Raw genomic sequence first — 23,227 nt, 5'->3', positions numbered from 1 at the left:
TAAATTGTTACTATATTATTGTAAAACCCCAGTATTTGGCCTGTGGTCAGACGATCAACATTGGGATGCGGTGTGTAACTGGATAAGATTGGCCTAAGATTGGGCTCAGTCAGCGGCCAACCTTAGCCAGTCTCATTGTTGTATACTATGGGGAAGGTCACCTTTAAACCAATTAATATGTTCTTGGTAAGTTAGTGGTATTTCTATCTTCTCATAAGGAGTGTATTTGTCTCGTGTTTCACCTACTTCATATTTGTGAAATACCTGTGTAGCATCATCTGCAGCAGGGAATTTAACCCAAGAGTTACATACCTTCGTTCTAAATGCTTTGTGTGCCTCTACCACAAAGGTAACATCCCCACCATCTAGTGTGAGGCCGTTTTGTAGTCGATTTTTAGTCAATACATGTCTGCAGTTCTCGGAAATATTCTGTCCTATGTTATGTAAGAAAGAAATTACAGAGCTCTGGCTAACACATTGGAACCAATATCCTATCAAACTTAAATTTACCAATGGCCAATACATAGAATATACCTACTTAGCACAGGAGGATAATCTCTACCACCTTGGACGTCACCCATTAAATAGGTGTGTAGGGATCTTTGAGCACAATTGAACTACTCAGTTGATCCATACAAAATAAGAAACCAACCAACGTTGGTGGCACCATGTGATGTAATTTCCACTATTCAATAGGAACTGTGCGTTTGCAAACAACATAAACTTAAGATGTGCCAGACTGATTCCATGCTCCCCCATTAGGATATTTTGTTCCTTGGACCAGCTAGCTCGCAGTGCCACCATGGGCCCCCCTAAATCTGGTGGGTAAAAGTGTAGGACCCTGTCTTGGTCCCGAATTGGACACCCCTCACTGAGATGCCAGTCCGCTGCTAGGCGAAAGCTTAAGCATACAGGGACATCACAAAGTCAGCAGAAGTGTCTCCTCGGATTGTATTTGGAAAGAAAAGGATATATATTGAAAAGGCCATCCTTGCCTCGGGCTGTGATTGTGATCAGGCTGCCTCTTGTTTGTATTCCGTAGATAGCCGCGTCGCCATATGGATTTAATAATAAACACATTTGTATCACGTATGTGAAGACCTTGTACATAATGCTAACAAAATGGGGATAATTTAACACAGGAAAATACCTTGCCGCTCACCAATTAACGTGTGGTAAACAGATGAATCAGTATTGGCGGTGCTACAGGTGACGGAAAACCCCTAAACCCTCAGTTGTGAGACCCAAGGGTCGGAAATTTGCTGAAACCAGTTCCTGTGCACACGCATACAAGTCAAATGAAAGTTTAAATTATTGTTGGCGGAAAGATCGAGGCAAGTAATATTTCTTATAGAGTTCTCTTGTCTTTATTCAAAAGATACCCGAAGTCCAGCCAACACGTGTTTCTTCAATAGGGCATAACCCTTGACTTCTTCAGGGCTGTTACGCAGTGAATGGTATCTTAGACCTAAAAAACTGTGAACTCCTGTGTAGAATTGTCTGAGAAATTAAAACTCTGCAAACTTGACTTTGACTTGGTACGGATTTATGGATGTAGATCTTTGTGGTAAAAGCAAAGACTGTGGAGAGATTGTCTGAAGATAAACAGGGGGTTTTCCTATTTGCATTCGTGAAGGGGAGAATTGCTTTTACTGTTAATACGGTGCTCTGTCCCCTAGGTTTGGGGGCCCCCTCTCGTCTAGTAGACGAGAGGGGGCCCCCAAGTGCTGCCACGTCTAAATGTTGCCAAGCATTTAGGCGTCAAGTACTGCACAATGTCTTTATCAGTTAGCAATAAGTCCCAATGATGAAGCTAATTTACCAGGGATTCTGGCCCTATGACCAAACATGCCTAAAGAAGAGACACCATTGTCTGTCTCCTTGTCTATGATACTTGGGACTGGTACCTACAATCTGGATATGTGTGGCCGGTACTTACATTCCTGATATGTATGACTAGTACTTACAATCGGTATGATATGCGCCTATGCATACGATATCGTATTGTTTTGTTATGTGGATTTTTAGAGCGCGGCTCAACACCCGTGAGGGTATCCAGAAACCGAGTAGGGCAGGCCTACGGGTGGATGAGAGATCATGCCTGTGTCGTCAAGAAGAGTCACATCTTTAGGTTCCTTCTGAAGTCCATGAGGGAGGGGGGGGTTCTGAGGTGTTGCAGGAGGCTGGTCCATGTCTTGGCTGCGAGGTATGAGAAGGAGTGTCCTTCGCTTGTGGCCTTCTTGATGAAAGAGAGGTGTGCTCTAGCCTGGGACGTAGATTGAAGGTGTCTGACGGGTTGGTAGAAGTTGAGGCAGTGGTTGAGGTAAGCTGGATCAATGCTGTTGTGTGCGTTATGGGTTTGGGTGAGTAGCTTGTACTTACATCTTTCCTGGACTGAGAGCCAGTAGAGATTGTTGAGGTGCAGAGAGATGTTCAGAATGAGTCTGGCGGATACTTTCTGGGTGGTTTGGAGTCGAACTAGAACATGGTCTGGGATTCGGAAGTAGAGTGTGTTTCCTTAGTCAAGTCTGCTTGTGATAAGTAGCTGGGTGACTGTTCATCTTCTGTTAAGTGGTATCCACTTGAAAATCCTGCGTAGCAGTCGCAGGATGAAGAAACATGATGAGGCGATGGTGTTGATCTGTCTGCCCATGGAGAGGTTGGTGTCCAGTATGATCCTGAGGTTCTGACCATGGTTCGTAAGTGTGGATGGGGGCCACCAAGAGACATCCCAGGGGGCGTGGTTGTTCCCGAAGATAAGGGCCAACATTTTGTCTGTGTTGAGCTGGAGGCAGTTGTTTTTCATCCAAGCAGCGACATTGCTTCAGCAGTTGGTGACGTTTGCTTCGGCGCTGCTGGTAGAGGTGGTAAGGGAGAGGTTGAGCTGTATGTTGTCAGTGTAGGATACTATGTTGATGCCATCGGCTCTTACGCTCTCCCCGATGGGCATCATGTAGATGTTGTGTGTTTGGCTAAGCGACGATCCTGGAGCGTCATGTGGCCAGGGTTCCTGGAGCTTGGAGCAGTCCAGGTGCAGACAGGCTTGCCTTTGCGACGCCAGCTGTGCACATCCACTGCGGGATCGCGCTGCGGCCTACATTATGTAGGGCCATGGGTGGGCGATGCTTCTGCAGTTGGGAAGAACCGTGAGTTGGAAAATCCCAGGCGGGAAAACCTGGTCGAGTAAAAACGGGCATGAAAACCTGGGCAGCGCCGGTGTCACTTGGTCAAACAGAAGTAAAGTTGGACTTTAGGTCTAAACATAGACTTTTGGTCTAAGTTTATCTTTGTGAATTGGGCCCATGGCTTGTGCAGTTGTCCCTGTAGTGATTCTATTCTGTAAGTGAGAACACACCCTACTGATCTTTACATATTTCTTGCACTCTCATCTCTGCAGGTAAAACTTCAAGAGCAGCTGCGTCTTCTGAAGAAAGAGGAGGAATATTTTCAGAAGTCTAAAGTCAGGGAAGATAAACAATGTAAAACCCTGAGGGTGAGTGCCAGCAGTGAACCCTGTGGGCCTGGTCATGTCTGCACTTTAGTCTATGTGTGGACCTGATAAGGTTCCAAACATACAAAAACCGACGATGCACCCAAAAGAATGGGATATCATCCCCACCAGGTAAATTCACTGACCAGAGTCACTGCCGTGTATATTTGGGCTCAAATTTCCAAGGGTTTGTCCTCAAATAAACCAAGTGTAGTGTCCTCGACGACATTTTTACAAAAGAGCTTTTCTCGGTTCCTGAAGGCTATTTGGTGGCCGAATGAAGGTCGGACAAAAATGTATATGTATTACGTTTCAACATAATAATAGGTATGCGCCTAAATTGAACTTAGCTACCTTGTAATGTAAAAGTTCTAAAATAAAAACACTAATTACTCTGCTGACCTGAAGGTATTTAATTGGTGTGTAATAGTGTGTGTATGTACAATTGTGGCGTTATCTAGCTGTGAGCATCTACTAGTTTGTCTGAGCATGTTCATGCTTATGTGTGCATGTCTTAGGATGTGTTCATATGTGGATGTCTCTGAAATTATCTTTGGGAGTGCTTTCATGTCTGCGCATCTGTTATTGTGGACATAGGTAAGTGTGTGTGTGTGTGTATGTATGTGTGTGTGTGTGTGTATGCATGTATGGATGTTGAGCCACAGAGTATGCAAATTCATGTGCACATTTGTGTGTGTGTGTGTTAGGGGATTGTGTATGCTTTGGTCTGGATTTATTGTGTGCGAGTTTGCACTTCCATATGTGAATGCCTGTCTGTAGGTTTGCATATTGCAAGGTCTGGTAGTGTTTGTGAGTATGTAAGTACATGTATGCTTCTAAATGAGTGTGTGCACTGAGAGTACGTGTATGCGTGGGTGTGTCCATGCGAAAGTAGGTATTTGTGGGTTGTGTAAGCACTGTTGATGAATATTAATCTCTGAGTTTGTACAAGCATCTATGCATCTATGTGTGCATCTGTATGAGTGTGTGCCTCTGTGAGGTTATGTGGGCATGGAGTGGAGATATCCGTCTGTGAGTATGTGCATGCATCTATGCGTCTGTGAGTGCGCACACTAATGTGTGCATCTGGATGAGTGTGTGCCTATGTGAGGTTATGTATGCACGGAGCGGACCGAGATATGCATCTGTGAGTATATGCACGCATCTATGCATCCATGTGCAAGTGTGATCATGCATTTGTGCAGATGTAGGAGTGTGTGCCTCTGTAAGTTTGTGTATGCGTGTATCGTAACACTGTTCAGAGGGCCACGCGGCTACTGGACCCAATCCAGGTGTCTGAGGCCTTTTACTTGCGATGTCCCAGGGCCCGCCCTCCTATGGATCCTGTTCACCTGGGTCAAGCACCTCCTTCTGCACCTGAATCTCAGTTGGGTTTTGTAGGTCAAGCAGTCAAGGCTCCTTCGGGGGAAGCTCAGATATGTGAACATGAGTCATAAATCAATGTTTTTACATAGAAAGAAGTATCTTAATTCTAACTCTACACAAACCAAGGTAAACAAAATTCAAAAGCAATATTCAAATTTCAAAGCTTTATTCGACATTTGTCATAAAAGCAATTCCTCCCTAACACTATACAAATAAATAAATACTATGTCTAAAAATACTCACAATAAAATACATATTAAACAATTGACAGTCGAATACAATGCACAATTAAAAACATTTACTTGATTCATAAATTGATAAAAAGAGTTTTATCCTAAAAACCATATTTTTAAACAGATACAATATCTAATAAAGAGCGAGTGCGGATCACCCAAGCCCAACCAAGAAATTTAGCTACGGCAATTGCAAAGAGCGGCGAACAATCTGTTTCTAATATTCTCAATGCAGTCGCCTGGCTACGAGTGCCCAGATTTAAACAAACTGGTCTTAGCCATTTGTGCCTTGGGCTAGCATATAGAGGGCAGCAAAACAACAAGTGGGAGATATGCTCTATTTGGTCTTTGCATTAATAACAGTTCTCATCCCGTGATGGAGACCAATGTTTTTTAAAAGCATTCACTGGGAGTGTTCCAACTCTGAATTGGAAGTATAACTTCCTATCACGCGGCCTTTCAATTATGTCCCAATAAGCTTCGCAGGATGGAACCATTTTAATATCCAAAAAGCGGCCAGTTAGATTAGCTCTTGACCCAGCACAATAGATTGAGGAATACACCATCTCCCAATATATTTCCTTCAGTTTTGCTTTAGTTGGAAACTTTGTCACATCCATATTACCCCAAAGATGGTCCAGCTTTAACTTTGTCAGTAGACCCCTCAGATCTTTCAACCAAACAATACAGTGAAATTGATCAAACTGACAACATCTAACAATGCCGATGCATAGTGGGCTAGTTCCGTCGTCACCATCAGGCGCCTCCAATACAACAATATTACAAAGCCCTTGAGGTCGGGGCTCTAGTAGTTGTCAAGCCACTCCCTGTCCTCCCACCTGCAGTGCAACAGGTTCAGTGTTATTGCCCATTTACTGAAGGCCACCTCCAGGGAATGTAAACTAGTAAACAGTACTTACCTCGGACTCTGTTAGTAAGTTCCGTCGCTAGAGTCTAGGGGTTTGCTGCACCAATGGCGGCATGTGCCCTGGGGTCCTAAAGGCATCTATGTCTGCATCTGTTTGAATGTGTGCCTATGTGAGGTTATGTGTGCATGGAGTGGAGATATCCATCTGTGAGTATGTGCATGCATCTATGCATCTGTGAGTGCGCTCACTAATGTGTGCATCTGTGTGAGTGTGTTCCTCTTTGAGGTTATATATGCACTTAGCACAGATATGCATCTGTGAGTATATGCATGCTTCTATGCATCCATGTGCAAGTGTGATCATGCATTTGTGCATATGTAAGAGTGTGTGCCTCTGTAAGTTTGTGTATGCATGTATCGGAACACTGTTCAGAGGGCCATGTGGCTAATGGACCCAACCAAAGTGTCTGAGGCCTTTTACTCGCGATGTCCCGGGGCCCGCCCTCCTATGGATCCTGTTCACCTGGGTCCAGCACCACCTTCTGGGCCTGAATCTCATGTGGGTAGTGTAGCTCAAGCAGTCAAGGCTCCTTCAGGGGAAGCTCAGATCAGGGAACATGACTCATAACTCAACGTGCGAGCAGTGTGAACAATAAATCAAAGTTTTTACATAAAAAGAAGTATTTTAATTCTAACTCTACCCAAACAGAGGTAATAAAACATTCAAAAGCAATATTACAAACCGCTTGAGGTTGGCGCTCTAGTAGTTGTCAAGCCACTCCCTGTCCTCCCACCGGCAGTGCAACAGGTTCGGTGTTATTGCCCATTTACTGAAGGCCGCCTCCAGGGAATGTAAAGTAGTAAACAGTACTTACCTCAGACTCTGTTAGTAAGTATCGTCACTAGAGTCTAGGGGTTTGCTACACCAATGGCGGCATGTGTCCTGGGGTCCCAATAGCCCAGTTCTTGGCTTAACCGTTCCGGAGGTAGGGAAACCTTTAACGAAGCAGCGTGCTCCTGTTCTAGATCGGCTAATTTGGGCTGTGGGTGACTCTGGCGGTGCACGCCTGTACTTGGAGCTTTACTGTAAAGAAATATATGAGTATCTGCGCTCACGAGGGTTATGCTGGCGCCAGGCCCTTCTCCTCAGAATCCAGTCCTGAATGAAACACCACACTCCCGCAATTAGAAAGAGGGCTGTGACGCACATCATTTTAAAGTAAAGTCTTGCGGCACTTAGGAGGCGCTGCGCTGCCTCTGAAATACCGAGGACAGCAAGGCGGGAATCTTATTGATACAATGAATCAGCAACTGTAGCCGGCAAACCCGCAGAAGCAGCCTGTGCTCGCCAGGGCCCGCTGCCACATCAGCAGCTATAGTTTAGCATAGTAATATGTATGCAGGCAGGCATTTAGTTGGCAGCACTAATGGCTTTGACAGCCCAGGCGCTATGCCTGTAATGCGTGACAATGCATTTCAGTGCGGTGATGCGGATCACCACACTGAAATGCGTTAGACTCACGCCTGATGCGTGATACTAGAAGACCTTTTTGCCACGTTCGTTCTTGCAGTGTTTTTGGGCTTACCTTGGTCTGAATATTAAAATAATCGTGTCACACTGATCCATGACTTTATTTCGTATTACCTATACTCCCTAATGGGAAAGGACAACATTATAAACTTTATCTACATCTGGACATTAAAATATGCACCACATACGAACCTGAAAATAACACGTCTTATTCAGCCCTGAAGAAGTCCGGTCACGGACGAAACGCATTGGCTATTTGGCTATCAGCAATTTTTTTAATGAAAATGAAAAACTGAATAAAGGACAGAAAACTGGTGACACAAAGTCTCTTGCTTATGTATTTGTTGGGAAAACAATTGTGATACTGTTACATGTGATTTGACAAATGTTAAAATAAAACCTTACTATTTATCCTAAACTGTGGATTTAATTCTGAAGGGTGCTGTCCATTTTTCTAAGTCTAGTACGCCAAGGAAGTAGGGTTTTACTTACTTTCTTTGTTAGGTTTGTATAGGGATTACGTTCCTGGTTCTAGCACCTTCCTTTTGGACTTAGATATGGTACTTGAATAGTGGTGCAAACGTTTTGCCTTAATCCCTTAAATTTTCTTTGTTTGATGCGTGATACTAGCCAGGACTGGCTGAGCACAATCACACGCAGCAGCACCTGGCAGGCGCCAACTTTCTCCCTCGAGCTACGTTACCTGCGGATTTAGACGGTCTGGGTTGCTCCTGCTCCAGCAGTCATGCAGTAAGTCATTCTTTCCTCAACAGGGATAGGGGTGATCTCCTGGCTCTAACTGGGTCCTGTTGCTCCTTGAGCCTCCATCAATACAGTCCACAGAATGCGGTTTGGTTGCACCTTGATCAATACAGTATCTCGGTCTCAGATGACAGCTCAGACCCTTAGCCTCAGCGTCTCTTGTGGCCCCTCATGGTATATGGGTTTGCTACCTTCTAGTCCGGTCACGCTGACCTGATGTTGGCATCCACTACAGTCCCTTCTAGCACACGGGGTTGCCAAGTCAATCCAGCCCACGGCTTGATTGGTGCGGGAGCGGGTTTCTCCTGTCGCGCTCCCAGGTTCAGTTCACAGCGGCCCCTCCTGGCTTACAGGCTCACTTACTCAGTCCAGCACCCTGGCTACGGTTCGGCCGGTGCAGGGAGTGGGCAGACCAGTCTTGGCGAGCAAGCATGCAGTGGTGCGCCAGGCTCCAGGGCAGGTGATCTTTGGTTCCCTGGGTGATGTCCCTTACCCAGCAGAGAGACTAGCAAGCTTGGGCCCCAAAGTCTGTCAGTTCTTCTCCTCCTCACACAGCCCATCTGGCTCTTTAGCAGATGACAAAGTTGTTGGGTCTGAGACTCCCCTACTCTTATCAGCTCCACCCTCTCTTCCTGGGAGGTGTCCAGGCTCCTCCCTTGTGATCTGTCACTGAATTAAAGAGCCCCCAGTACATGTCCCTCCCGGCTCATGGGATTGCCGCAATACATAACTCTGTCTGTGGGACTGATTCCTCTACTCCTCGTGTTTGCACCAGGCCGGCTTGGGCTCCCCGAAATGGACCCTAAGGTCCTCTAGGTAATGCACCAGTGCAGGCCCTTCTGCACTCCGTGTACATCCACAGCACACACATTGCCCAGTACTGTTATCCTCCTGTATTATGCTGCCACCAGCAGACCCACGTGCAGCACACTCGCTCTACCGGCGCACACTGTTCGGTACTGCAGTCTCTCTGTTTTTAAAGTAACATACTCTGATCCAGTACAGTACATACACTGTCAGCACACACATTTACCATGTGCGCACTGTACCACACTTCACCCTTTGTGTAGTTTATTCCTTGTGAGCAGACACGCACATGGCACATGTTTCCATCACGCATGCACTTCCACATCTATCTGATGTCGGCCAGGGGTGAGTTAAGCACACAGCAGCAGAACTTTTGAAAAGGTGAGTGACCCTGTAGGCCTCACTCAAGTGACACAGGGTAAAAAGTGACTGTACTCTAGTACTGATAACTGTACTGTATGCTGCCACCACCGCGCTTGTGCTGCTTAACGCCTTCCACTACTATGAGAGCAGCACTTTCGGCGCTCCCCCCAGTCCAACAAGACCGCACTCCATGAGACAGGCCTGTGTCATGGCGCACAAGTATGATCGGTTTTCGCCTATGACAAAAAATCAGCATTATGGATGCGACACCAACACATTTGGGCACTGAGGACCGGGGTACTGCATGGATCTTGAGTTATCTATTCATCCATCGGACTGACTCTACCATTGTGTTGAATTTCTTGCTTGGGGGTGGAAATGGGTACCTATGACCTAGCCATGTAGATGGTATATGCAGCACCATGTCTTCTGGCAAAGCTGTTTACAAAGAGAAACTGACATCTGGATAGTTTTCCCACTCCTAAATTACACACTCTCCAGGGGATTATCTTCTAATTAAAGAAAACAAATATTGATTGTGATTTCAAATTCATGAATAGTTAAGTTATTATAAAACTCATGCCCTATAATCTGGACACGGTTTGGAACATGTACATTCCCTTCTTCAGGATAAATGCATTTCTAATCCTCAAATCGACTTGGGCACAGGCTGTTTAAGCCACTGACTTCAGACATTAGCTGATCAACTCAGTATCATAGTGACACAGCACAGGAGCACAACCCTCTACCTGTATACTAGTGATTCATACTGGAGCACAACCTGCCACCTGTATCCTAGTGACACAGCACAGGGGCACAAACCCCTACCTACATGCTAGTGATGCCACACCGGAGCACAACTATTTACCTTTATACTCGTGACTAAGCACAGGAACATAACCACCTACCCGCATACTAGTGATACTGCATACCAGTGATCCATTACAGGAGCGCAACCCTCTGCCTGTATACTAGTGACTCATCACAGGAGCCTGCCTTGTGTGTTTTTTAAACTTGCCGTTTGTGCTGGGAATCCTTCTCGGTGAAAACCTTGGTGCGACAGGAGTCCCAGAGATCCAGCGTACCTGCCCTGCACCAGTGATTGCCGCTACCACCCTGAGAAGGGACTGCAAGCCCCAATGTGCAACTCTTTTTGTACAGGTGCTGTGAATGATGGGGAGGGGCTTCTCTTTCCATCGCACATGAAGCGCTGCCTCTCCCCCCAAGGCATGGGACGTGCTTGGGCCAAGGGCGGGCCCGTCTGAGCCCGTCAGAGACCGGAAGGAGTGCGTGCCAGGCTAGGTTATTTGACATTTGTCAGCTATATTTTCCTGTTAAGAACGTGTTGGCCTTATGCTGGTAATGGATTGGATTGTAATATAATCTTGTTCACGTAGGGTGCTTTGGTATGAGTAAACGTAAGTCACTAACAGGGAAGGGGGTGGTGGGAACGTTGGATGCTTTCCTGACCACGGCTGAGTCTGCAATTATTCATCAAAGTGCGCTAACTGAACGAAGACTCTCTCTTGAGCCATTAACAGCCCCCTCCCACCTGCCATTGCTCGCACTGGAGCCAAACATAGCCCATGTGACGAATCCTGAGGTATCCACGTCGTTCCACTCCCCACAAACAGATCAAGAAAATCCTAAGACACCTGAGGCTTTGGAGACCCTTCTCGATGTAAATAGACCCAATGTTACTACTAGAGGTCAAAAGGCAAGAAAGACTCAAGCTGAGAGCACCGCTCCTCATGTAAGGAAGAGAAAGGGGCAGTGCTTCACTAGGCATAAAACACCCGAAGCCACGATGGGGGTGAGAGAGCTGGATCAGCATTCCGTAGCCCCCACCAATGCCAGCGTAGGTAGTGGTCGCCAGACAGTTTTCGATCAAGGGGTATGTTGGATAAAGATGGAGGAGATAGTTTCAAATTTATTATAACCTTTACATATAATGATGACTAACATAGAGGGGAGGCTAACTAGCTTGGAAAACCGCTTAAACCCCCCACCTGTAGTGAGTTTTAATGGCCCTTTTTGCAGTTTTAATGCCTCTCCCGCCATTATGACTGGTGATTGTGGCTTAAAACACCCCCAGTTTAATCTTCCGACTAGGACCCACCGTCCCATCAAGAATCGATCTGTCAAGCTTCATCAGGCAATCCAGTACAAGCCAACTCTCGGAGCGCAGAAGGGGCTCATGCGCCAGCAACTCGTCAAAAGGGTTCTCACTTCAGGCAGGATGGATTTCGGGGTAATGATAATATCAGACCCGAACCCAGATGGGCAACAGCAGGCCAGGAGGGCTCTATAATGGGATTGGGGTATGTGGTCAATCAAGGTTGGGTACTCAAAAGTCCATATGGGCCAGTCCACAGGCCCAAAGGTATTGCATCTGCCACCGAAAGCTACCCCATACACAGTAGTGCTGGCAAATTTTCCCACATTGACATCAGGAGAGATCGAACAGTGGCCTACCCTGAGAAATAAAGTCCTGTATTTTTTAAGCAGGACAACAGGTTTGAATACACAACGTTTTTTCCGAATTCAAGATGGCTCGGAGGATTGGGTGGGTCGGATCGTCTAATAAACTTTGCCCGGTGATTGTTTAGTACTGTCCTTTAGAACCCCACCCTTTGTTCGCTTAACTTTAGATAGGGTGGGAAATTGGCCGGTCAGAAGTAAAGGGATAAGTGTGGTTCCTTTGGGCTTCTTTTACCAACCCCCCAGATTACAACCGAATCCCCCAGGGGAGGGTTTTTGCTTAGGGCAATCCCTGCATAGCTATACTGTACCAACGTACAATTATTTTGAACCCCTTAACAATCTGGAAGATATCGATTGACTGACTCCCTCTTCCCAGCACTCAGATTTGAGTGTCGGATTGCAAACGGGCCGTGAAGAGGGGTGTCCTGTTCAGGGTGCAAGCACGGGAAACATAAATGTGGCGAAAAGAACACCCTATACTCGGATGGAACCTGACTTTGTAGGGAGTAATAACGATTGAGTTTTGCTGGCTCAGTGTTCAGATCAAATGGCCTATGGTATTAGCCCACGGGTGTTAAGTGGCATCAATCAGCAGATTCCCCCAGTTGCCCTGCCAGAAGTCCCTTGAAACCCCCTGTAGACCCTACATGGAGGATTACCTCATGGAATATCGCGGGGCTGCGCTCTAAAATCCAAGACCCGGCCTGGTGTGAGGTTTTAGCAAGTGTCGACATATTGGGCCTACAAGAAACATGGCGTTTAGACCCCATTCATATTAAAGGTTTTAAGACGTCCAACACCTGTGCGGTTAAGGGTCTAGGGGGTAGACCCAAGGGCGGATTCTGCACATATATCTCTAATACTTTGGTGACAGAATGTATAGCCTTCCAGGGGAGGGGGGAGGGGTACTATCATATACTGGAACTCTCTTTGAGTCCAGTTCATTCTATGGTCCTGGTGAATTTTTATAATAATGCTCCACCGGGGGAGCTGGGCATGGTAACTAGGAAATTAATTGGGGTATTAACTGACATCCGTGATGTGGGTATCAAAGATTGTATAATAATTTTGATGGGGGATTTCAACTGTACGTTGTGTAATCATGTTGATAGCAGAATATGTGGATTTGAGAATGATGCTGGGGGGTGTAACACACACTTTTGTCACACTTTGACGGGCGATTTGTTTAATGAGTTCTTATTTTCTAATGATTTGGGCTTTCTAAATGATTTTGTAACTCCTGCTGTGCCTTTGCCTAGTTCTTTTAATGGCACGGGGTTAATATCTACCATTGATTTTATGCTAGTTTCATGTACTTTTGCACAGAGGGTCCTTTCATTCAACGTCGGGGATAATGCAATGAACGACCACTTCCCGTTGCCTCCTCTTAGAAACAGGAAGGTCTAAAAAAAATTACCCGGTAATAGGCAACTTTGAATTAAGCAGTGTAAATGTTTACGCCATACTGTGGTCTGAAGTCGATCCCGACGAGTTGGTTATGAAATTAATTAAGAACTGCAAATTGGCTTTTGATAACTGTGAGACGTCTTCTTCTGAAAGCATTGTTCACTCTTTTGTTGCTATAGGTAATGAGGTTAGGAGTCTACTAACTGCTAAACATCGCAACAAGCGCAAAGAGCATGGGTGGTTTGACAAAAAGTGCACCCAAGCCCACTCAAATTTGAAACATGAGTTGCATAGGCAACCTAGATCCCCAATGGGGTTAGACGGACCAGGGTGGAGTATAAGCAGGCCATTCTGGATAGGTAATGTATCCTTCGGCAGGAAGCTTGGGAAACACTCCACACAGCGGCCTTAGAAAAAGATAGTGTGGGATTTTGGAGAGCAGTAAGGGCTCCCTTCTTGCAAGAGGGAGATGGCCCATCTATTGAGATCGCGATATCTGAGGATGTTTGGGTCAATCTTTTCTCCAAGGTTTATAACAGGCAAGAAAATTTAGATTCTCAATCACCCTTGATAAGACAGAATTGCAGGTTACCCTGGATGAAGTGCTCAGAGCCCTTAGTCGTAGCCTAGGGGGCAACGTCCCAGGTCCAGATGGAGTGCCTGTCGACCTATTTAAATCTAACATGTCACTTTGGGGCCCCATAATAACACAAGTTATAAATGCTAGTATTAGGACATTGATACCAAAAACCTGGGTAGAATCTATCATCATTCCAATTTTTAGGTCTCTACCTGACGTAAGCAGCACATGCGCTGCTCTTGTCATACGAGACTTCTTGGAATCAATACGATTTCAGAAGATCGCTTTCTGCTCCGCCCCTGTTTGGCATTGGTGCGCATCATTTTGCATCACCAAATATGCAAAACCGGGTGTTCTGATTGTCCAGGAGGGTTTTTAGTCCCTCCTGGTTACCACCTGTCTCCTTTTGGCCCCGCCCACCGGAATTGCATCTTTCACTGGCGTCAGGAGACAGTGTCTCCTAATTAGCTGCTAAACAGTTTTTTTTTGGTATAGCTTTTCGCCGTCCCTCTCTGATCTTCAGGCTTTGTTTAACGTACCCCCACACAAACGCCCACAAGTCAGGCTCCTACATAAGACTGTGCTTGTTTTATTCTATGCCTAAGTGTTGCATTGTGTTACTAAAGCAAAGGCCAGGGGCTGTCATTGGTTAGCGTAAGAGTTTTGTTTCATTATCAACTCACACGTACTAGGAACATACGCAGACACACATGCGGATTGATCCATTCTCGCAGACCTCGGGTGAGTTTGCTGATATTCGCTGACAGGATTTCTCTCACTTATGTAGCAGAGAAGCCTGTCGGCCGTCAGGCAGCTGAGTCTAAGCAGAGGCTCTCGGAGAGTGATTTGCCTTGACATTTTAAAGTAAGGAAAATTGAGGCAAAACATTTTGCTCGCCCGTCTGGTTATTGGAGTGGAGATGTCAGAGATAATTAGAGCTAATCTGTCGGGTTCTTCTGCCCCTCCTCCCCTTTGCCTGGGCTATCCATGTATATGTCTGCTGCTGGCTGCATCCCTCTCTCCCATCTCTTGCACTTATTGATAACAAAGTGAAAATCAATCAAATGCATTAGTGTGCTGTGGTGGGTAGAGTGGTGTGAACCTGGGCTTCTATTGAAATTCTCAAGGGCATATTATCAAGCCCATTATTGCCTCTTTAGCAGCAGTTTCCTCCCGCTAAAGCGGCGATAATTTTAACGCTGCTCTTGATAATATGCCCCTAAGTGATTTGCCCAGAATCACAAGATGTTGTTAATGTTCTCCTTTCGGTGATGCCGCTTTAGCCCTAAAAGCAACAATAACAAGCATTGGCATAGCCAATAGGTCTTGCTTTTGGGACCTTATAAATATTTAGTAATGCAGCACACAATATCCTTGGTGCAGCAACATTAACTGTTGCATGGCTAAACACTGATAAGGTCCCATAGGTGCGACCTATTGGCTATGCCAATGCTTGTTATAAAGGCAGATGAGCACTAAGGGGAGTGTGTAATGGAAATACATCACAGCTCTAAATAAAGAGGCTGTCTCGTAGGCACAAATGCGGTTTGAACCGATCCATTTGGATATGGATTAACAATATTAAGATCAGTAATTAGCATTGATACCCAGACTTGCTACTGAGATTCATAACCAGTGATTACCACACTTAACAAAAATGTGAAACATTAAGTGTTACTCCCAGATGTCCTATGTGTAGCCTCAGTAAAACTGCAGCATTTACAAATGCCTCCTTCTCCTGTCTTTCAGTTTCAATTGGAAGGAAATGACATTTTAGTAAAGGAGAATCAACTATGTTGTTCGCAGTGGCAGTAACACAGTCCCTGCTTCTGTCACCAATATGTGTACATCTTAAACACACAGAGGGAAGCAGGCATGGTGGAACGCTGGCTGTCTGCATTTCCAGAGGCCAGCTCATTTTTCAGCACAGTTTACTACTGACTTTTATATACCACTAGCAGCCCGTCCCGACCTTGTCCGGGAGCAATCAGGCTTCAGGGCCCCCGCCCGCCCTGTGAGCGCACCCGCGGCTGCTTCACCTACCTCTGCCGCCGCTCCTCTCCGCCTGTCCGCCGCTCCTCACCGCCTGTCCGCTGCTTCTCACCGCTCCTTCCCGCCTCTCCGCCGGTCCTCACCGCCTGTCCGCTGCTCCTCACCGCCTGTTCTCCGCTCCTCACCGCCTGTCCTCCGCTGCTCCTCACCGCTCCTGTCCACCGCTCCTCACCGCTCCTGTCCTCGCTACTCACCGCCTGTCCGCTGCTCCTCACCGCCTGTCCGCCGCTCGTCACCGCCTGTCCGCCGCTCGTCACCGCCTGTCCGCTGCTCTTCACCGCCTGTCCTCCGCTGCTCCTCACCGCTGCTCCCCGTTTGTCCGCCGCTCCTCCCCGCGCTGATGTCCGCCGCACCTCTTCGCGCTCGTGTACGCCGGTCCTCCCCGCGCTCCTGATGTCAGCACGCAGGTCGCGGCCGGCGCTACTTCCAAGGGACTACTTTTTTTTATCTTAAATTTTGTAATTAATTAATTTTTTTATTTTATATAGCCTATGTCCATCTGCAGACCCTGAGAATTACAATGATGAATCGGGTGTTTGCATTGGTGCTGTGGTTCCCGAGTTTACCCGCCTCAAAGGTTCCCAGTTCTTACTTTATAATAGTAGTATAGATATATATATCTAACATGCATTTTTATCAAGAAAGACAGATTTCTGTGGCATTGACATGGATTCTTTCTAGTAAACGCACAGCAAACTCTCCTCTTTTCTTGTATCAGATAGCACTGATCTGTCTCCAAGCAAAAACATCTATAACACAGGCACAATTAAGTGTAAGGTTTCGGCATCTGGTTGTCATCAGCTTTTGGAAGCAGTAATCTGGGCTAGACAAAAGAAAAGGGCTGACCTAGAAACTTTTGCACCCTGCATAACAGGTACTGCAGTTCCATCCTTCACCTCTATAAGCCAAAGTCTGCACTCCTGAAGAACGAATCCGCACCCCCTCTCTAATAAAGTGTAAATTGAATTTCTAAAGGTAGCTGTGACTCCAGCCTTATTTCTGCAGTGTCTGGGCAGGGGCGTAGCCACTATTGGTGCAGCATTTGGAAATGCACTGGAGCCCATTATAGAAGACAATTGCTGTGCTTTACTACACTAACAGCAGTCGAAGGGCCCATTTTTCTTGTCTGACCTAGGCCCATGGTATCTTTGCTACTCCACTGAGTGTCTGGATCTCCACTCTTCAGCCATAAGCATGCATGCAGTACACTTGCACTGTCTGGTGAAGCTGTCCTGATCATCCATTTTGTGCCAGCCCATAACAGGGGCATCCATAATGGATCCCATTGGCTTCAGTTCTCATACACACACGGTTTTATCATGCATGTACTACCTAACTGCAGCGCATACACTGTGTGCCTGTACTATCATAACTTTCAACAGGTGCAGTCTGTAGGCCACCCTCTCGCAGATGACAAAACCTGGTATAGTGTTACCACCACTTTACTTACTAAATCCAGTTCAGGGATAAGTGCACACTTGCTGCACTTTCCATGTCGCCGAACGGTCCGAGATCTTGCATTATCGGGGATAGGTTGATTGATGCTTCTTTGCTAGATTCGCATGATATCAGGGCAGGAGGAAGTATCGACGCAAGTGGGTGCTCGGGCATGGGTGCGTGCTAGTGCAACGCGCAGGGAACATTCCGGTCACAGCAGAGATCTTTGTGACAGTTATTTATTTGAAAACTCTTATGTAAATGTATGACTTAAAGTCGCGTAGTAGTTTTAAGTGCAGATCATCCAGGAATGTTGCGAATAAAGGGCCAGATGTATCAAGATACCGTTTTGCGAATCCTAAATAGCGATTTTTTGCGAATCGCTATTTAGAATTAGCAAAACGGTATGTATGTACAAAATCGCAAATTTTTTGCGATTCCTTATTATTCTTTATTTGCGATTTCGCATTTTGCGAATTCGCAAATAATGAATAATTTTCAATGCATTCCTATGGGCCAGGAGGCCCATAGGAATGATAGTGCAATAATTCTCAAATTGCGATTTCGCAATTTGCTAATCGCAATTTGAGAATTATTTCAAGGGTGCAGGGGTGTCTCAAAGACACCCTGCTGCACCCCTCAAATCTACATGTGTGTGCATGTGGCACACATACATGCCCTATGGGCATGTATGAGTGTCACATGCCACCCTTACAAATGCCAATTAGGGCATTTTTAAAAAAAATCGCAAATTACCACCAACTACAAGTTAATGGTAAAATGCGATTTTTTTACACAAATTCGCACACCAAAAATGTGTCATACATATCATTTAAGGAATCACAAAATTTGCGATTCCTTAAATGCTATGCAAAAGAAGGAATCGCAAATAATTGCGATTCAATAAATTGCGATTTTTTAATACATGTCAAATATCGCAAAACGGCCGTTTGCGAGTCGCAAAGGTCAAAATTCTGCGATTTTCAGCCTTTGCGAGTCGCAAAAGCCTTGATACATCTGGCCCAAAGTTTCTCCATCAAGTGCAGGTTGGAATCACAGCTCTGTTATATTACTGATTACTGTGCTCAGTTAAACGGAGGTCGTGTGCTTGGTAAAAGGCCCGCTTTGGGAACGATGCTTGCTTACTTCGGCAACGAAGCTCCAGCTAATAGCGCAACTACCGCGGTTTGTGGAGACTCACTTCAAGGCAGGCAGGCGTCCTTCCAATTCCTCTGTGCACCTAATGTCTGCCGGTCATGGCTGCGTGGATTATGGGACACAGGTCGCCGCTCACCGGCTTCAGAGGCGGCTGATAATGTGTACCAAAGGCGACCGAGCCCTGGGCGCGCCGTGTGTCCCAGGGATCTGTCATCACTGGCTTGCTTCCGTTATCCGCCCCCTCACCCAGTCTCGTCATGCTGCTCCTCGTTTTAGCTATTGTAGACCTGTACTGCAATTTGTAACCTTCAGCTCAGTGGCAGCCCCTTCCCTAATGCTGCACAGGTGCTGCTGCTGTCCCCTCCTCACCCAGCCTCGTCAAGCTGCTCCGCATTTTACCTGCTGGAGCTCTTTACAGCATGTGTTTAACTTTCAGCTCAGGACAGCCCCTTCCCTAATGCTGCACAGGTGCTGCTGCTGCCCCCTAACCCAGCCTCGTCAAGCTGCTCCGCATTTTACCTGCTGGAGCTCTTTACAGCATGTGTTTAACCTTCAGCTCAGGACAGCCCCTTCCCTAATGCTGCACAGGTGCTGCTGCTGCCCCCTAACCCAGCCTCGTCAAGCTGCTCCGCATTTTACCTGCTGGAGCTCTTTGCAGCATGTGTTTAACCTTCAGCTCAGGACAGCCCCTTCCCTAATGCTGCACAGGTGCTGCTGTCCCCTCCTCACCCAGCCTCGTCAAGCTGCTCCGCATTTTACCTGCTGGAGCTCTTTACAGCATGTGTTTAACCTTCAGCCCAGGGCAGCCCCTTCCCTAATGCTGCACAGGTGCTGCTGCCCCCCCCCCCTAACCCAGCCTCGTCAAGCTGCTCCGCATTTTACCTGCTGGAGCTCTTTGCAGCATGTGTTTAACCTTCAGCTCAGGACAGCCCCTTCCCTAATGCTGCACAGGTGCTGCTGCCCCCCCCCTAACCCAGCCTCGTCAAGCTGCTCCGCATTTTACCTGCTGGAGCTCTTTGCAGCATGTGTTTAACCTTCAGCTCAGGACAGCCCCTTCCCTAATGCTGCACAGGTGCTGCTGTCCCCTAACCCAGCCTCGTCAAGCTGCTCCGCATTTTACCTGCTGGAGCTCTTTGCAGCATGTGTTTAACCTTCAGCTCAGGACAGCCCCTTCCCTAATGCTGCACAGGTGCTGCTGCTGCCCCCTAACCCAGCCTCGTCAAGCTGCTCTGCATTTTACCTGCTGAGCTCTTTACAGCATGTGTTTAACCTTCAGCTCAGGACAGCCCCTTCCCTAATGCTGTACAGGTGCTGCTGTCCCCTCCTCACCCAGCCTCGTCAAGCTGCTCCGCATTTTACCTGCTGGAGCTCTTTACAGCATGTGTTTAACCTTCAGCCCAGGACAGCCCCTTCTCTAATGCTGCACAGGTGCTGCTGCTGCCCCCTAACCCAGCCTCGTCAAGCTGCTCCGCATTTTACCTGCTGGAGCTCTTTACAGCATGTGTTTAACCTTCAACCCAGGGCAGCCCCTTCCCTAATGCTGCACAGGTGCTGCTGCCCCCCCCTAACCCAGCCTCGTCAAGCTGCTCCGCATTTTACCTGCTGGAGCTCTTTGCAGCATGTGTTTAACCTTCAGCTCAGGAGAGCCCCTTCCCTAATGCTGCACAGGTGCTGCTGCCCCCCCCTAACCCAGCTTCGTCAAGCTGCTCCGCATTTTACCTGCTGGAGCTCTTTACAGCATGTGTTTAACCTTCAGCTCAGGACAGCCCCTTCCCTAATGCTGCACAGGTGCTGCTGCTGCCCCTAACCCAGCCTCGTCAAGCTGCTCCGCATTTTACCTGCTGGAGCTCTTTACAGCATGTGTTTAATCTTCAGCCCAGGACAGCCCCATCCTTCATGCTGTACAGGTGCTGCTGCTCCTGTCCCCAGATAACCCCTGTTATTCAAGGTTCATGGAAAGTGTCTTTATTTAGCAGGGATCGATTCTGGGCCGTCTGAACCGGCGCCTTGATGCAAGTGCTTCGAGGCGAAGAGCTAATCTGGTTTAACGGGTTTAGTGCATCTGCTGCAATAATCTGTCTGGAACACATATGTGACATGACTGAATTCCAATGGGACTCGCCCGACCTTTCAAGGTCAACGGGTCAAGGACTGACCTGGCGAGTATCTTAAATGTTACAAATGCAGCCTTGTAATAGTGTCTCGTTCTAGTTCCTAGGATCGATGTATTGCATTGTGATGAAGAGTTCCCTCTTTTGTCAGTCACACATGTGAAAATTAGGTATCAGTGTTACTGGGCTGTTTCTATGGCACATCAAATATATTCGAATCTTAAAGTATTCCCCTTTAGAGGAACCTGTGGAAAGTGTTTCTTTCCCGTTTATATCTAGCACAGATATCCCCTCACTCCCTGCTGTAGGTCAGAATGACCAAACCTATTATGTGTTCGATGCAGTACCATGGCCTTTTTCTGTCAAACACACTAAAATAAAATTCGTTTTTTGTGTGTTTTAATGTAATTCTAATTACTCTTTACGTTTTCACATCACACCTTTTCCTCCGTCCCACAGAGGAGACTGAAGAAAACGTTTGGAGCTCGGGTGGTCCGACACTGAACTGAAGATGTATGCCGCTTGACTTTCTTGCATCTAAATATGCGGCATTGCATCCCCTTTTCCGCCTAATTGGTCACCTGCTTTGCTTCGTGAGAGCCTGAGACGAAGCAGGATAATGTGCAATGATGCTTTACGTGCAAAGCTTTGTGCAGAGGCATTTCGACACGTGGAGTCTCCCAGCGGGCTATTGAGAAATGGCTAAAGTCCACAGCCGCCTTTGCCCATAGCATTTTGGGAGTTAATTGCTAACCCCGAATATTTTGCTTTATGCATACAAGGCTCTAATGCTCTGTGTCGCCATGTTTCCAGTCCGCCAAAGTTCACCGCGCTTGACCTACCTCAGCCCGCTCCAGTCTGGCAAAGTTCACCGCTCCTGTCTGCCGCTCCTCCCCGCGCTCGTGATGATGTCAGCAGCACATCGTTAGCGCACACGGCCGGCGCTACTTCCAAGGGACTACTTTTTTTTTAACATATATTTTTTAAAGAACGTATATTTTTTTGTGGTATATAGCCTATGTCACTCTGCAGACCCTTACAATTCCAATGATGTATTGGGTGTTTGGATTGGTGCTGTGGTTGCCGAGTTTACCCGCCTCAAAGGTTCCCAGTTCTTGCTTTATAATAGTAGTATAGATTAGTCACAATTAGCCTTTCTTCATTGCCCATTCCGAGACCTTGATCCGCAAATCATAATGCCATGTCACATAGGCATTTAAGTAGCATTAAAAGCCGTTTTAAAAAGCGTCAGGATGTAGAAAAAAATATTGGGGATCCCGGTTTGCCTCCCATTAAATGGTCCTGTAGCATCTTTCAGTGTACAAATTTCATTTGGGAAATCAATGTACATACAAATGTTCTATCTAACACAATCTGGACCTTAACTTCTGCTTAAATAGCAAATCAACATCATGCCTGGGCATTGCGGTTTCCATCCTACAAGGACAAGGGCATTCCAGAAGTCCTGCTGTTGCGGAAAGACCCAAGCAACTTTAAGCGCATTTCTAGTACACAACGGTCTCCAGAGTTCTTAGCAACAATGAGATTGAAGTGTTACGTAGGTGTGATATCCACTAAAAGGCTGGCACTCTGCTCTGAATAGATGGAGTGATACGGGATACCAAACCAAGGTCACAGAAGCATGAAAAGTCAAATTATTCTTGAAGGACTCAGAGGAGGTCGGGACTAGCTTGCCAAATCAATTAAAAGTATTTCACACTGGATATTAACCTGCTTCCTCTGTATGAGAAACTACCAACGGTCTGTTGGACTCTTGACAGAAAGGTAAAGGCGAATACACAGAAAGATGTTTATTTGTTACAACAGTACTAGATGTAAACAATATGGACCCGAGACACAAGCTCTGGAACAGGAACATGCTTCCTTATTATCTGCCAGTCATCTTCAACAGGACAGGACAGGCATGATTTTATTACACACATACTACGCAGCCGTGAAAGGGATTGCGATCACCAGATGGCGCCGGGAGCAGCAGCAGCCAGCGGGAGGAGAAGGACGCGCTCTGTGGTGGGGGAGGGGAGGAGTGTTGAAGTGCGCGGGAACATGCTTCCTTATTATCGGCCAGTCATCTACAACAGGACAGGACAGGCATGATTTTACAGAAACCCATACCAACATTATACACTAAATTAGCAGCACATGTAGTATGGTAATGCCAAAAAGTGGAAGATTGAAAATTTGAAAATCACATCTAAACTTATTACACACATACCGCGCGGCTGTGAAAGTGATTGGGATCACTGGATAGCGACGGGAGCAGCAGAAGCCAGCAGGAGGAGCGGGATGTGCTCTGTGGTGGGGGAGGGGGAGGAGCATTGAATAGTGCGCTTGAGAGAGTAAAAAAAAACACACAAAAAAAGGAGGCAGGTCTGGCGAATGGTGTGCGATGTGCGCGCACAATGACGAGAGAGGAAAGTCACATGGCACCTCTGCTCGTCATTGTGTTCTATGCCAGCCAAAAAGCTGTGGTAGGACTTTTAAAAGCCCACTTACTAAATGTCTCACAGAGCAGTGCATGCGCTGGCTCAGGCGAGACC

At 46.7% G+C, this 23,227-nt stretch overlaps 1 protein-coding gene across 2 annotated transcripts in view; it reads left to right on the top strand.

Annotated features, from left to right (window-relative positions):
* The window catches only part of LOC147660723 (E3 ubiquitin-protein ligase TRIM39-like), a 148,019-nt gene that overhangs the window by 17,659 nt on the left and 107,133 nt on the right, over positions 1–23,227 (top strand). The window contains exons 2-3 of one of the 2 annotated variants that reach the window (XM_086951508.1): positions 3,398–3,493; positions 14,704–14,709. In XM_086951508.1, the coding sequence (XP_086807634.1) occupies positions 3,398–3,493; positions 14,704–14,709 (102 nt within the window). The remainder of the gene's footprint in view (positions 1–3,397; positions 3,494–14,703; positions 14,710–23,227) is intronic. The other variant, XM_086951507.1, reaches the window with a different exon arrangement.

This window comes from Lissotriton vulgaris, unplaced genomic scaffold, assembly GCF_964263255.1.
Source record: "Lissotriton vulgaris unplaced genomic scaffold, aLisVul1.2 SCAFFOLD_563, whole genome shotgun sequence".
In the NCBI taxonomy this organism is placed as follows: Eukaryota; Metazoa; Chordata; class Amphibia; order Caudata; family Salamandridae; genus Lissotriton; species Lissotriton vulgaris.
The sequence above is the reverse complement of the archived record's forward strand: the minus strand, read 5'-3'. Positions and strand labels throughout refer to the sequence as shown.